Source organism: Oncorhynchus masou, chromosome 31 (genome assembly GCF_036934945.1).
Source record: "Oncorhynchus masou masou isolate Uvic2021 chromosome 31, UVic_Omas_1.1, whole genome shotgun sequence".
NCBI lineage: Eukaryota > Metazoa > Chordata > Actinopteri > Salmoniformes > Salmonidae > Oncorhynchus > Oncorhynchus masou.
This window is the reverse complement of record NC_088242.1, coordinates 66,069,043-66,082,744: the sequence shown is the minus strand read 5'-3', so window position 1 is coordinate 66,082,744 and position 13,702 is coordinate 66,069,043. Positions and strand designations below refer to the sequence as shown.

Below are 13,702 nucleotides of genomic sequence, written 5' to 3'. Positions count from 1 at the left end.
ATACTCTCCCATATACGAATCTGTAATCTCATTCGTATGACATTGACAGTGCCTCTAATTCCTTATATCCTTGTATCTTAAACGGAGAAAATGATCAAAACAGAATAAAGATCATTATTCAATTATAGTGGTGTAAAGCACTTCAGTAAAAATAGTTAAAGTAGTTTTTGGGGGTATCTGTACTTTACTTGACTATTTATATTTTTGAAAAGTTTTACTTCACTACATCCCTAAAGAAAATAATGTACTTTTTCTCCATATATTTTCTCATTACATTTTGAATGCTTTAGCAGGACAGAACATGGTCCAATTCACACACTTACCCAGAGAACATCCCTGGTCATCCCTACTGCCTCTGATCTTGCAGACTCATCAAACACAAATGCTTCATTTGTAAATTAGGTCTGTGTTGGAGTGTGCTATCTGTAAATTTGGCTATCCGTCAATTTTAAAAACAAGAAAATTGTGCTGTCTGGTTTGTTTAATATAAGGAATTTTCAATTCATACTTTTAAATTTACTTTTGATACTGAAGTATATTTAAAACCAAATACTTTTAGACTTTTACTCAAGTAGTATCTTACTGGGGAACTTTCACTTTTACTTGAGTCATTTTCTATTAAGGTATCTTTACTTTTACTCAAGTATGACAATTGGGTACTTTTTCCACCACTGTTCATTTGCACAAGTGCATTTTCTTGGCTTGACTTGGACACAAGCAGGTCTGGTTGCTTACAGTTGGAGGCCGTAATGCTGTTTAGAGCCGGACTGGTATATTGGTTCACTGATATTGTCGGCCGGTATCGGCTGATAACTCCACAATAACTGATATTCAAATATAGGATGAAAAAAAAAGGGAATTTCATGCTTATCTGAACACTTGTGGACATTCTTATGTGTCATTATTGTCACAAAGTCTGTAGCATAGTTAGTGGACAATTGCTCTTTTGGATGGCATTTCCCCCCCCCCCCAGCTGTAAAACAGTGTATCAGCAGATATATCAGTATCGGAAGGTTTTCCCCCCCAGCTGTAAAACAGTGTATCGGCAGATATATCAGTATCGGAAGGTTTTCCCCCCAGCTGTAAAACAGTGTATCGGCAGATATATCAGTATCGGAAGGTTTCCCCCCCCAGCTGTAGAACAGTGTATCGGCAGATATATCAGTATCGGAAGGTTTTCCCCCCAGCTGTAAAACAGTGTATCGCAGATATATCAGATATATCAGATATATCGGAAGGTTTTCCCCCCCAGCTGTAAAACAGTGTATCGGCAGATATATCAGTATCGGAAGGTTTTGCCCCCCAGCTGTAAAACAGTGTATCGGCAGATATATCAGTATCGGAAGGTTTTGCCCCCAGCTGTAAAACAGCAGATATATCAAAACAGCTGTAGAACAGTGTATCGGCAGATATATCAGTATCAGCTGTAAAACATATATCAGTATCGGAAGGTTTTGCCCCCCAGCTGTAAAACAGTGTATCGGCAGATATATCAGTATCGGAAGGTTTTGCCCCCCCAAAAATCAGAAACGTTATCGGATCCCAAAAAACAGATTTGGTGAGGCTCTAATGTTGTTGTTGTGGTGAGGCTGTGCCTGGTGAATAATGACCTTACCCAGTTGGAGGGAAACACAAGCCTCATCATAATTCACATGAAACCTGATACCCGAACAGAGCCACTTTGTGGATCAGGGCTACTGTTCATGTCAGATACACCCAGAATTATACATTCTGTTTCAGTAGGAATAACAGCTTTTGACAAGGTAGAAGAATGGTTTTGGAAGGTTTATCCAAGAAAACAAACAGAAGGCTGATTGTGCAAATAACCCCCCCCCCTCTTATTTTATTATGTAGCTAATGATATTCTAATGTATTTCATGTGGGTTGAGTGCATTTGCTCCATCCCGCATTAAGAAAGGGCCATGGGCGCTCTTAGACTATTACAACCCATCTGGGGATCCATAAGTAACGGCTGTGCTACATTAGAAGGCCAGTCGGTCATCTAAGTGGGAGTGTGACTTGGTCTGCATCGTCATGATGACTGACTCATTTAGTCAGTCACAACATTTCTTATCCAGAGCAATTTACAGGAGCAATTGGGATTAAGTGCCTTGCTTAAGGGCACATCAACAGATTTTTTCACCTTGTTGGCTTGGGGATTCGAACCAAGACATTTTTGGGTTACTGGCCCAACGCTCTTAACCACTCCGCTACCTGGCCCTATATAAATGCTGCCTGGTACACTGCAAACACACCTGCAACCCCAGTACATGTGACTATAAACACTCTGAATCTGAATGGAGATGAGCCTGCAGGTGTCAATTGTTTCCCACAACTAATCCATTCCGGCAGGGTGTAGAGCACATCTCTCTCTATCTACCCCCCCCCCCCTCCGAGAGCGACTTTATAGTTGACGTTGACAAGACAAATGGCTTCTCTCTTCTTTTTCACCCAGTTCAATTCAAAGTTAAATTCAAATTGATGGGCATCTATACACTTAAACATACTTTGCTGATTGCAACAAGCTTATGAACTGTATGTTCATGAATGTTACACCTTTGCAGGCAGCAGTGGCGAGCTGGAGTTTTATGCAGCAGATGACTGTTTGTTAATGATGACAAGACACCCTGGGGCGGCAGCGTAGCCTAGTGGTTAGAGCATTGAACTAGTAACTGAAAGGTTGCAAGTTCAAATCCCCGAGCTGAACCAGCTGTTAACCCACTGTTCCTAGGCTCTCATTAAAAATAGGAATTTGTTCGTAACTGACTTGCCTTGTTAAATAAATCTGAGATGAATGCTGTGGCTGTTGCTGCCCTCTGGTGGTGAGAATAGGAATCACAGCCTTTGAAAGAACTCAGCGCCAGTTAGTCTGCCTATGATTATGTAACTTGTCCAAGTAACCTTGCAAATTACATTTCATGTCTCTGCCAGTTAGCTCTATATTTGTGATTGATTTATATTCCAACTAAGCATTTCAGATATACATTATCTGAAATACCTCACCGCTTCTTTAATTATCTGTATCTAAATACAAACATGACTGAAACTGTCCTATGTACATTTCAGAGGACAGTTTCAGCGTGGCACCGTGGGGCCAGTAACTGAAATGTTGCTGGTTTGAATCCCTGAGCCGGCAAGTTGGAAAAATATGTCGTTCTGCCCTTGAGCAAGGCAGTTAACCCCCAACAGCTGCTCCCTGGGTGCTGTTGATTTAAGGCTGCCCCCTGCACATCTCTGATTCAGAGGGGTTGGGTTAAATGTGGAAGACGCATTTTGTTTGAGTGCATTCAATTGTGTCACTGTCTAGGTATCCTCTTTCCCTTTGGAGAAATGAGGAGAGAGATTCGCTCATTAAAGCCCATTCTCAACTTTTGACCTATACAACACCTATGCCAATAGGATCATTAAGTGTGTTGGGGTTAGGGTCTATTTGGGATTAGGTGTGACTGTTCTGGCCCCCTCTCTGTGTCCCTCCTTAGGAGAAGCAGGAGGAGTTGGAGGAGCTGAACAAGGAGTTGAGGCAGTGTAACCTGCAGCAGTTCATCCAGCAGGCGGGCGTCCTGCCGACACACACACACTCACGCACAGACCTCAGCGACCAGCTGGAACTAGCTCACCTGCTACAGGAAGGATATAGGAATGGAGGTACGGATCCACACACACACACACAAACATACACACTCGCTCAGATGATTGCTCACCTTAAACCTCTATCTTTCTCTCCACCAGGCCTGAGCCTGCTCCCCTCAGAGTCGCCTCCCCGCCCCACAGCCAAGCAGTTCCTGGGACACCCCCGCAACCTGCAGAACCCGCTGGTGTCCAGCCTCAACCCTGAGGGTGTGTATGTGTGACACTCTACCTGCCGCTACCCCGCCCTGTCTCACTCCGCCTTGCCCCCCTGCCTCGGCTTGATTTTTTGGGCCATGCCTGGCAGCCACACCCCTCTTTTCTGTTACTAAGGGTGGAGGTCCCTGCATGGAGCCCCCAACCCACTCCCTGCCCCTGAAGGTTTCCCTTAACAACCTTCTTCTGTCCTCTGACTGCCCCTTTACGCCTCTAATGCTATCTGATTCCCTGATCATTCTGGTTATCTGTTAAATTGGTCCGTCTACAATCATGGTATTTAACTCTGCTTTGCTAACATCTTACTCAGTTGCACATCTCCCCTCCCTCTTCTCTTTCTGTTTCGTCCCAACCGCTCTCTCTTTCCCTTACTTCTGTCTCTCTCTCTCGATCACCATTCTCTCTAGCTGTTTCTGTCTGTCTGTCTGTCTGTCTGTCTGTCTGTCTGTCTGTCTGTCTGTCTGTCTGTCTCTGTGTGTTGTGGACTACCAGTAGCTCTGCCTCCTGCTGCTCCCTACACTCCAGCTGTGCTGTAACATCCAGACGGGTGGTGCAGCTGTGAGTGCTTCATGATTCCCCACAGTATGTCGCTGTGTCCTCTGCCCCAGTCAGTTCAGCGATGCAGGGTGTCTCTCCACCCTCAGAACAACAGGCTTATTCTCTACGGACAGCTGTGTTTCAACACAACCACACTGTTACACTGTCACCACTCTATTTCTGTATAAAAGAGTGAGCCTCATTTAAATAAATAAAAATACAAATTTTTGCTGCTTACAATTGATAAAAGAGGCTCAACGACTGACCAATCGGGCTGTAGTGTAAAATATATATTTTTGATTATTGTGTCAGAGAGGCTTTTATGTATCTGTTTGGGAGATTACTTCCATATTGTCTTGTATGTTGGTGACCTTTGACTTCCAAAGAGAGAGCGAGAGCCTGACCTCAGAACTCTGTACGGTGTATTGCACAGTCCATTCTCTCCCGTGTGAGGTCATGGGCCCTGTATGAATACTTTAAACATGCATCCTTCCTTCCTCCCTTCCGTGACGTAATCTCTGATCCAACTTGATTGGATAGTGTAAAGTAAGAGTTTCCATGATATTTCAGATGAGTGATTACTTCTAAGGACAGAGAATGGAACGATGCATTTCAGAAGTACTGAAACATGGCCATGGCCCTGTATGTGGGATGTTGGGTTTCCTCCTAACTGGTTGGAATGGGTTTCCACGGTGTGTGTGTGTGCGCTCTCCCTCCTCCCTCCTCCCTCCAGGTTGCTGAGGTATTTGGACTGTTTCTCTGGCTTTATTGGGGAAATAGAAGTAGCATGCTTGAGGTAGAAGTTGCCCCTCATCACAGATCTAGGATCAGTTGTCCCTATGACCCAATCCATTAGGTGGTTAAATAACTCAGAATCAGACTCTGAATCAATGGTTAGGGCCAACTTCTACCCATTACCAGGGCATGCTTTACTGTCTCTATCTCGCAAGCTCTCCTTCCACCTTAAAAAGGAAATTGGTTTCGAGAAAAGTGTTTTCCTAACCAAACCAAATGAATGGAGACATCATCCCCACTTATTTTTGTGTGTCTTGCAGTCGTGACATCCAGAGAATCGTCATGGAGATAAAACAAGGGACAGCAGGGCCAAGGAGTTGTTCACTGTTCAGTTAAAGGGATAGTTCACCCAAATGATAAAATTACAGGAAACAGTGCCAGGAACACTAATCCAAAGCATGGATTGTTGTCATGCATTGTCTATACTGCTTACAGGGTATGGAAACCAATATGTAATATTGTGATTTGGGTGAACTATCCCTTTAATGTCACCACCACATATTCTATTTAACCCCTGTTTGTCTTTATAACTACTGTCTGTCATTATTATAATCCAGATTACCACATATGCTACAGTGGATGCTGCTGAGGGGAGGACGGTTCCTAATAATGGCTGTAATGGACTCAATGGAATGGTATCAAATACATGTGGTTGATACCATTCCATTTACTCCGTTCCAGACATTATTATGAGCCGTCCTCCCCTCAGCAGCCTCCACTGACATACTATATACATACTGTATATACTACATAAATATATTTACAGCATTTGGCTACTGTATACCATATGAAGTACAATACATAGTACCTATGTATGAAATGTAAAATAATTTAGGAAACATTTTACCTAGAGAATTATTACTTTTTCTGTGTATTTAAATATAATAAAAGATGAGGCATTATGTTTTAGATAATCTGGCTGTTGTTGGTGTGTTTTGAATTCATGAAAACGTTCAAACCTCTGAAAGACATCTTTGGAGAATTGAAGAAACCACATCATATTTGCAGATGTACTTGCATATACAGGCCTGGTTTAGTGACACAATAGGATATAGCAACGATGGGCCGTTGTTGGGAATGTCCAACTCTAAATATTTCACATGCTCGTGCATAAAGCTGACTCAAAACTCATGTCGCTCTTTCTACGAGGCACATTTGTTTAATGCATTATACATTTATTATAGGTATTCCTAGATTAATAATGGCTGCAATAAGGAGCTGTTTTGAATGGTTACTGCAAGTCTTCCAATGCACTGTGAGTGACAGAAAGCACAATCAATTCATTACACACAGGTGGCTCACACAGTCTGTTACAAAAATGTCTCTCTTGGTGTGGGAGGGAAGTAGTGCACACATCCTGGCACCTGCAGCTATGGGGAGGGGGGTGATAATAATACAGTAGACATAGAGTATGTGTGACCTAGCACCGATTGCTATGGAGATTACTATGCTATGTTGACATGTCCACTCACAAAATGGCTGAACATACATATTTAATGCACGCTCATTCTCTATTCAAGTGCTTCCTCATACCATCGCCATTTCCCAGGCTCCAGTCTAGACCTCTTCTCTCATCTCAACCACAGTGACTTGCTTCGGTAATTGAACATGGAAAATAAAAAGGAACTCATTCACAAAGCAAACATGACACGAGTGCATAACTAGGAACAAGTACAATCTACTTTTAACAGACTATGCAAATGATCAAAAATGCAAATGAAATCTATCCAACCCTTTATGATAAGCAGCCCTGGTCCCGATAGTGTATTTATCAGACTAGATAGCATTGAAAGTAAAATGTCTATTCACTGTTTTCTGCTCTGTAATGTAGCTTGTTAGAGATTGCACCACTACAGTAAGTGATATCATAAACAGTGATCAAACCCACTTCTCTCTGGACCCACGTCAGATGACTCAGTCCCACCGTTCTCCCTCTCTCTGTGTTTACCTGTGTAAACACGGTGGCTGTCTGATGGAATGATTGACATGAACCACCACTGTCCTGAAACAAACTCTGCTTAGCTGCTCCACAGCTCTGTAAATATTTGTCCTTGCTACCACTTGTTAGGAATCCCAAGAAAAGCACATAAAAAGATTCCTCATCTCTTTACATACTGTATGTGCACCCATATATTTAGACCTTTTTTCCACCCTTCAGTAGTTGTCTCATGACTTTGTCAATGTCAGGCATTTCTCTACATGCCTGTTGTAACCCTTACCTCGGTGGGTTGGGGGAGTAGCTGAGGCACACACAGTACAAGTCAAAAGTCTGGACACAAACTCTTTCCAGGAGTTTTCTTTATTTGTGCTATTTTCTACATTGTAGAATAATAGTGAAGACATCAAAACTGAAATAACACATGGAATCATGTAGTAACCAAAAAAGTGTTAAACAAATCCAAATATATGTTATATTTGAGATTCTTCAAAGTAGCCACCTTTGCCTTGATGACAGCTTTGCACACTCTTGGCATTATCTCAACCAGCTTGATGAGGTAGTCACATGGAATGCATTTCAATTACCAGGTGTGCCTTGTTAAAAGTTAATTTGTGGAATGTCTTTCCTTCTTAATACATTTGAGCCAATCAGTTGTGTTGTGAAAGGTGGGGTTGGTATACAGAAGATAACCCTATTTGGTAAAAGACCAAGTCCATATTATGGCAAGAACAGCTGAAATAGTCAAAGAGAAACGACAGTCCATCATTAATTTAATACATGAATTTCAGTAAATCGGGAAAATTTCAAGAACTTTTAAAGTTTCTTCAAGTGCAGTTGCAAAAGGCATGATGTAACTGTCTCTCATGAGGACCACCACAGGAAAGGAAGACCCAAAGAAACCTCTGCTGCAGAGGATATGTTCATTAGAGTTACCAGCTTCAGAAATTGCAGCTCAAATAAATGCTTCACAGAGTTCAATTAACAGGCACATCTTAGCATCAATTGTTCAGACTGCATGAATTAGGCCTTCATGGTCAAATTACTGCAAAGAAACCACTACTAAATAACACCAATAATAAGAGAGACTTGCTTGGTCCAAGAAACACAAGCAATGGACATTAGACCGGTGGAAATCTGTCCTTTGGTCTGACGAGTCCAAATTTGAGATTTTTGAACGGATGATCCCCACGTGTGGTTCCCACCGTGAAGCATGGAGGTGTGATGTTGTGGGGGTGCTTTGCTGGTGACACTGTCTGTAAAAAATAAATAAATTCAAGGCACACTTAACCAGTAAGTGTGCCACTATTTGACCAAGAAGGAGAGTGATGGAGTGCTGCATCAGATGACCTGGCCTCCACAATCACCCGACCTAAACCCAATTGAGATGGTTTGGGATGAGTTGGACCGCAGAGTGAAGGAAAAGCAGCCAACAAGTGCTCAGCATATGTAGGAACTTCTTCAAGACTGTTGGAAAGTTATTCCAGGTGAAGCTGGTTGAGAGAATGCAAAGAGTGTGCAAAGCTGTCATCAAGGCAAAGGGTGGCTACTTTGAAGAAACTAAAATATATTATTATTGGTTCAACACTTTTTTGGTTACCACATGATTCCATGTGTGTTATTTCATAGTTTTGATGTCTTCACTATTATTCTACAATGTAGAAAATAGTAAAAAAATAAAGAAAAACCCTTGAACGAGTAGGTGTGTCCAAACTTTTGACTGGTAGTGTATGTTTGTCAGCGCTACTTGAAAGGGCAGAACAGTTTTGATATTAAGATTAATTATGTGGAATTGGAATATAGTGATAAGATCAGGACATGTCTGGCTTGGCTGGGGATAGATAAGCCCCAAATCCCTACAATTCCCATAGTCTAGAGAGACAGAGAGGGGGTGTGGGGGGGGGGGGGGGGAGTGGGAAAAGAAAGGAGAGAGAGGGACAGTTCTCTGATCTGGTATGACTTCACAAAACCGCACCTGGGAAAGGGAGGCTCACACACACAAAGACAAACACTGAGTTGTTTCAGGGTCACATTGACATGAGTATGCACTGGAAGTGAAACACTAAACGCTAATGTTGTGTGATAGTCTCATGGGAAGATAAGAGAGAGATGTGGGGGAAAAAAAACAAATACCAAAACACAGACTGAGTAAAATGGATGTTTTCCTATTAGGGATTATCACACAGGAAGGCCTTCCAGTTCAGGAGCAGTTTAAACACATCCAGTTAGTCTCTAATCTTTGGAAACATCCCCTTTGTGGCCTGTACAGACAGAACAGTCACAAGGGCACTACCACTCTCACACACAAACACACACAACCTCACCCACTCAAAATCTAACCCTGAGGAAAGCAATCTGAAACAGTAGAACATTAACAGATTAGGATGGGTTGGCAGGGTGCTAACCTAATGAGGGCATTATGTTATGGGCATTATAGAAACTTTATAAAGAATGACCTTAACCAGACAGATCAATATGTATCGAGACAGGACGTGGGTTGGAAATCATGGCATGGCATTGAATGTTGTTATCACTAGAAAGAAAGGGGACCCTGCCAAAAACAGACTTACTTGTGTAGATCTGAAAGGGTTGGATAGGTATAAGCCCTATGATGGTATTTCCACTTTTGCCATACTGCTTATACCTATCCAATCATTTCAAATGTACAGTACACGTGTGCCTGGGTCTAAGAGGTAGGGGTCTAGAGACTGTTTGTAGCCGGTCCTGAATGTTCTAGATATAGCCCTGCTGCCTGCATGACTGCCTGTTGATGGGGTGGTGCTGTGAGCGTTTGCACGTTCACATCATGCTGAGTAAGTCACTGTTAATGAGTCTGACTTACATCACTTACATATCTACAGTATCTACTGGGAGTCATCCAGGAGGCAATAAACTCAATACTGAAACAACACACAGGCTTTTAATTGTACAGTAAGAAGGAAATAAATATACTTGAGGCCACATGATTTCAATAGAAAGTTTACTTTCCCCCCCCCCCATGGGGACACATTGTCAAGCTACTTGTTTTGGAACTGAGTATACATAGTTATATACATTGATACAAGTATCTATGCTAATTAACAAAATACACATAAAAGTCAACTAAGGCAATGCCAAAGAAAAACTCACCACCAGTAGAGTCCCAGTAGATGGCATGAAAGGTCTACAGGACGGTAGGTCCACAGTAAGCTAATGATAAAGGCCAGACTGACAGTCTGTCCAGAGATTGTGTCCTGGGATATAATACAGTACTCAGAAAGTCCACAAGGAGGGCAGTAAAGCTAATAGGTGTCAGATAGCACTAGATGTACAGCTTGCGGATGGATATACGTTACATTTAGAGAAAGTCTGTCTGGACAGGGCAGTTCCCAGGATGGCAGGAGGGGCGGGGAAGTCTCCCTAAAACCAGGTTAGCCGCTGTCACACGCACAGTGGAATTGGTATAGGCGCAATGTACGTTAGTCAGTGGCTTACCTGATTTCAGATTTGTAAGATATCCTACTAAATGCTGGCCTGAGTGGCTGGGAGGGGGGTAATAACACAATAATAGCATAGTAATAATAATAGCCTTATCATACATCTTATTTGACATCAACATGGCATGCAGATGTAAACTTAATTGTGGCCTTAGGAATTTGGCAAAGCAGTTGCCTACATAGTGTGAATCCAAATGCTGAAAATAACTTTTGGATTTAAAACTATATGGCAATCTCAGTAAGTTTGGCAGGCTATTCTTTGGGATTTTCATCTGAATTCTCGATACATTTCGGTTGTAAAATATTTAGCATGGTTCTCTTTTAATCTTATCAGTCAAAATTACAAATATGATCAACACTAGTGATTAATTCTACAACACAGGCCTATAACACATCATGCACCCTGTGAAACATTGTATCTAGCTATTTCAAAAACATTTTAAAAATAACTCATTTTGAACAGAATACAACATTTCACCAGATAAAAATATACAATATAGCCTACTCACCAGTCTCCCAAGTTTTATTTTTGAACAGGTAATTTGTAACAGAAAATAACTCCAATAGCTCTGATGAGTGCTACACTTTAATGCATGCAAACACTGTAACTGTTTTCTGAAAAAGAAGGTACAATATTTCATTAAAGTTAAGTGCATTTAAAGTATAGCAGTGTGGCCTAGACAAACGCAGAAGTTCAGTCCACTTGCGCTACCCCAACCATGCCATCTCCCCTGCATCTGCAACCTGAACTGCATATGCAAATCATACAGATACTGGCGTCTCGTAAAGCCAGTGGGCAGTCATATTCCCACTGTACAGGCCGTCCAATAGACAACCATCGAATTACAGCTCCAAGGGGTGTGCTTAACACCACCAATGGGTTTGGTGGATTTCCTGAGTTATAGTTGGGTTGCGGCGCGTTCATTTCTGCACGTCTTACATTAGGAATGAACCATTTCCACGACATACATGTCCTGCAATCGGCAACATTAATCAGAAAGGCTTTCACGACTAGATTCCCCCAGTGAAAAAATCGGGCGAACTGTGATGCAACATTGGTCACTTGAGTCAAGGGAGGTGTATTTAACCAGTTTTGAGAAAGAGCGCTCTACCCGTTCTACTACTGAAAGTGGTTGAACTCTGTTCGCTTGTGATCGGTGTTGCCATGAGGAGAGTGTGGTTGTGCACGTACCAAGGATGCTGCTGCATTACAGTAGTGGAAGCCAGAACGAGAGAGCGCGAATGGCACAGGCTGTATGATCTATTCTAGACTAATGTGGTAATGCAATCATGAAGTATTCAAGGCGGGTTACGGAGCATCTTAAATTATTTAGATGCCCTGCAAGACGCAAAGTGCCATGTCAGATACAATTGCCCGACACTCAATACCATTATTTAATACACGTTTTAAACAGATTGATACTCACATTTTTCTGATATATTATATTACCATTTTCTTAGTACTTCCCTCCCCTGTTGACAATTCTCTTCATAATCATAATAATTGTACACATATTTCTAGCTTGAATATTCCCACATTTCCTCTAACTACAGTGGTCTGGTCAGTGGGGTAGTGAGAGGCAACTCAGGCGGGTTCATCTGAATACATTTCATTCACACAATTTTCTCTTAATCGTGACACTATTTGCATTATTCATTAAACCATATAATTCGGTGTATATAAAAACATATTTAAATAGTGCTGTGTGTGTCTGAAGCTTTATTGATACTGGCGCGCGGGTTCAATAACATTACCAAGTGACCTGTTTGAAGTCGAAGCCAAAGCTATCAACATCAAAGGAGCATAATATTGCCTGGTCGAAAATGCCAGACCGTACCATTTACTTGATTGGATACAATCGGATACAGGGACAAATTATTACACGATACAAAGCAACAATTAAGCAGGAATGTCTTACGCTTTAGCCTATTATGTAACAGGCCCGTCCAGGTAATACGTCATTTTTACTTCAACCAGCAGAGAGCGGCAGAGCCACATAGTATGTAGGCAACCGGAATGCCCATTATTAGTCTTATGATCAGTCCGGCTACACACAGCCTACAGTACAATTGTACGATTGGATGACTTTTGCATGGGTAACCGAAAACTAGCTAGCCTAATAGGCAGCATAATGGTTAGCATAGGTAGTGGCATAGCGCAGTTTCTCAGGGCCCCGGAAGGTACGAGCAAGACGCCCCCCCACCCAACTAAACATTTTTTTTTATAAAGCATTTTTTCTATGCGGCAGAGAGAGAAAGAAATGGCAGTTTTAGAGCTAGTCTCCTGCTATTCTACACATTTTGCCATGAGGTTGTGAGAAAAAAAATATGTTTAAAGCTCATTTCCTGTCATTCAAAAAATAAATGGTTTATGACATTCCCTTGAGAAAAAATGGCAGTTTTATAGCTAATCTCCTGCTATTTATACAATTTGCCATGAGGTTGTGAGAAAAAAAATAAGTTTAAAGCTAATTTCCTGTCATTAAAAAAAAATGGTTTATGACATTCCCTTGCGGTGGCTGCAGGGGTGTGTGCTATGTCAGTGAGCTTAGTCACTGCAGTTTGAAATTGTCAAAAGACTGGGGAAAAACCTAGGGGTGAATCCTAAATCTAATTGGCCTGATCTACTTCCTAATCTTCTTCATCTAGGCTTGGAAGAAAGGGACATTTGTATAAAATAGTTTCAACCAAACCTGCGTTATCTGACTCATCCAGAACGCCGCAGCCCGTCTGGTGTTCAACCTTCCCAAGTTCTCTCACGTCACCCCGCTCCTCCGCTCTCTCCACTGGCTTCCAGTTGAAGCTCGCATCCGCTACAAGACCATGGTGCTTGCCTACGGAGCTGTGAGGGGAACGGCACCGCAGTACCTCCAGGCTCTGATCAGGCCCTACACCCAAGCAAGGGCACTGCGTTCATCCACCTCTGGCCTGCTCGCCTCCCTACCACTGAGGAAGTACAGTTCCCGCTCAGCCCAGTCAAAACTGTTCGCTGCTCTGGCCCCCCAATGGTGGAACAAACTCCCTCACGACGCCAGGACAGCGGAGTCAATCACCACCTTCCGGAGACACCTGAAACCCCACCTCTTCAAGGAATACCTAGGATAGGATAAGTAAT

General features: G+C 42.3%; 1 protein-coding gene across 10 annotated transcripts in view; it reads left to right on the top strand.

The window, feature by feature from the left end:
• The window catches only part of LOC135524284 (ras association domain-containing protein 8-like), a 57,578-nt gene extending 51,489 nt beyond the window's left edge, over positions 1 to 6,089 (top strand). For all 10 annotated transcript variants that reach the window (XM_064951698.1, XM_064951697.1, XM_064951696.1 and 7 more), the window contains 3 exons: positions 3,480 to 3,645; positions 3,730 to 3,837; positions 5,436 to 6,089. In XM_064951698.1, coding sequence (XP_064807770.1) covers positions 3,480 to 3,645; positions 3,730 to 3,837; positions 5,436 to 5,467 — 306 coding nt within the window. In that variant the 3' untranslated portion in view covers positions 5,468 to 6,089. The remainder of the gene's footprint in view (positions 1 to 3,479; positions 3,646 to 3,729; positions 3,838 to 5,435) is intronic.
• Positions 6,090 to 13,702: the final 7,613 nt, after the last annotated feature.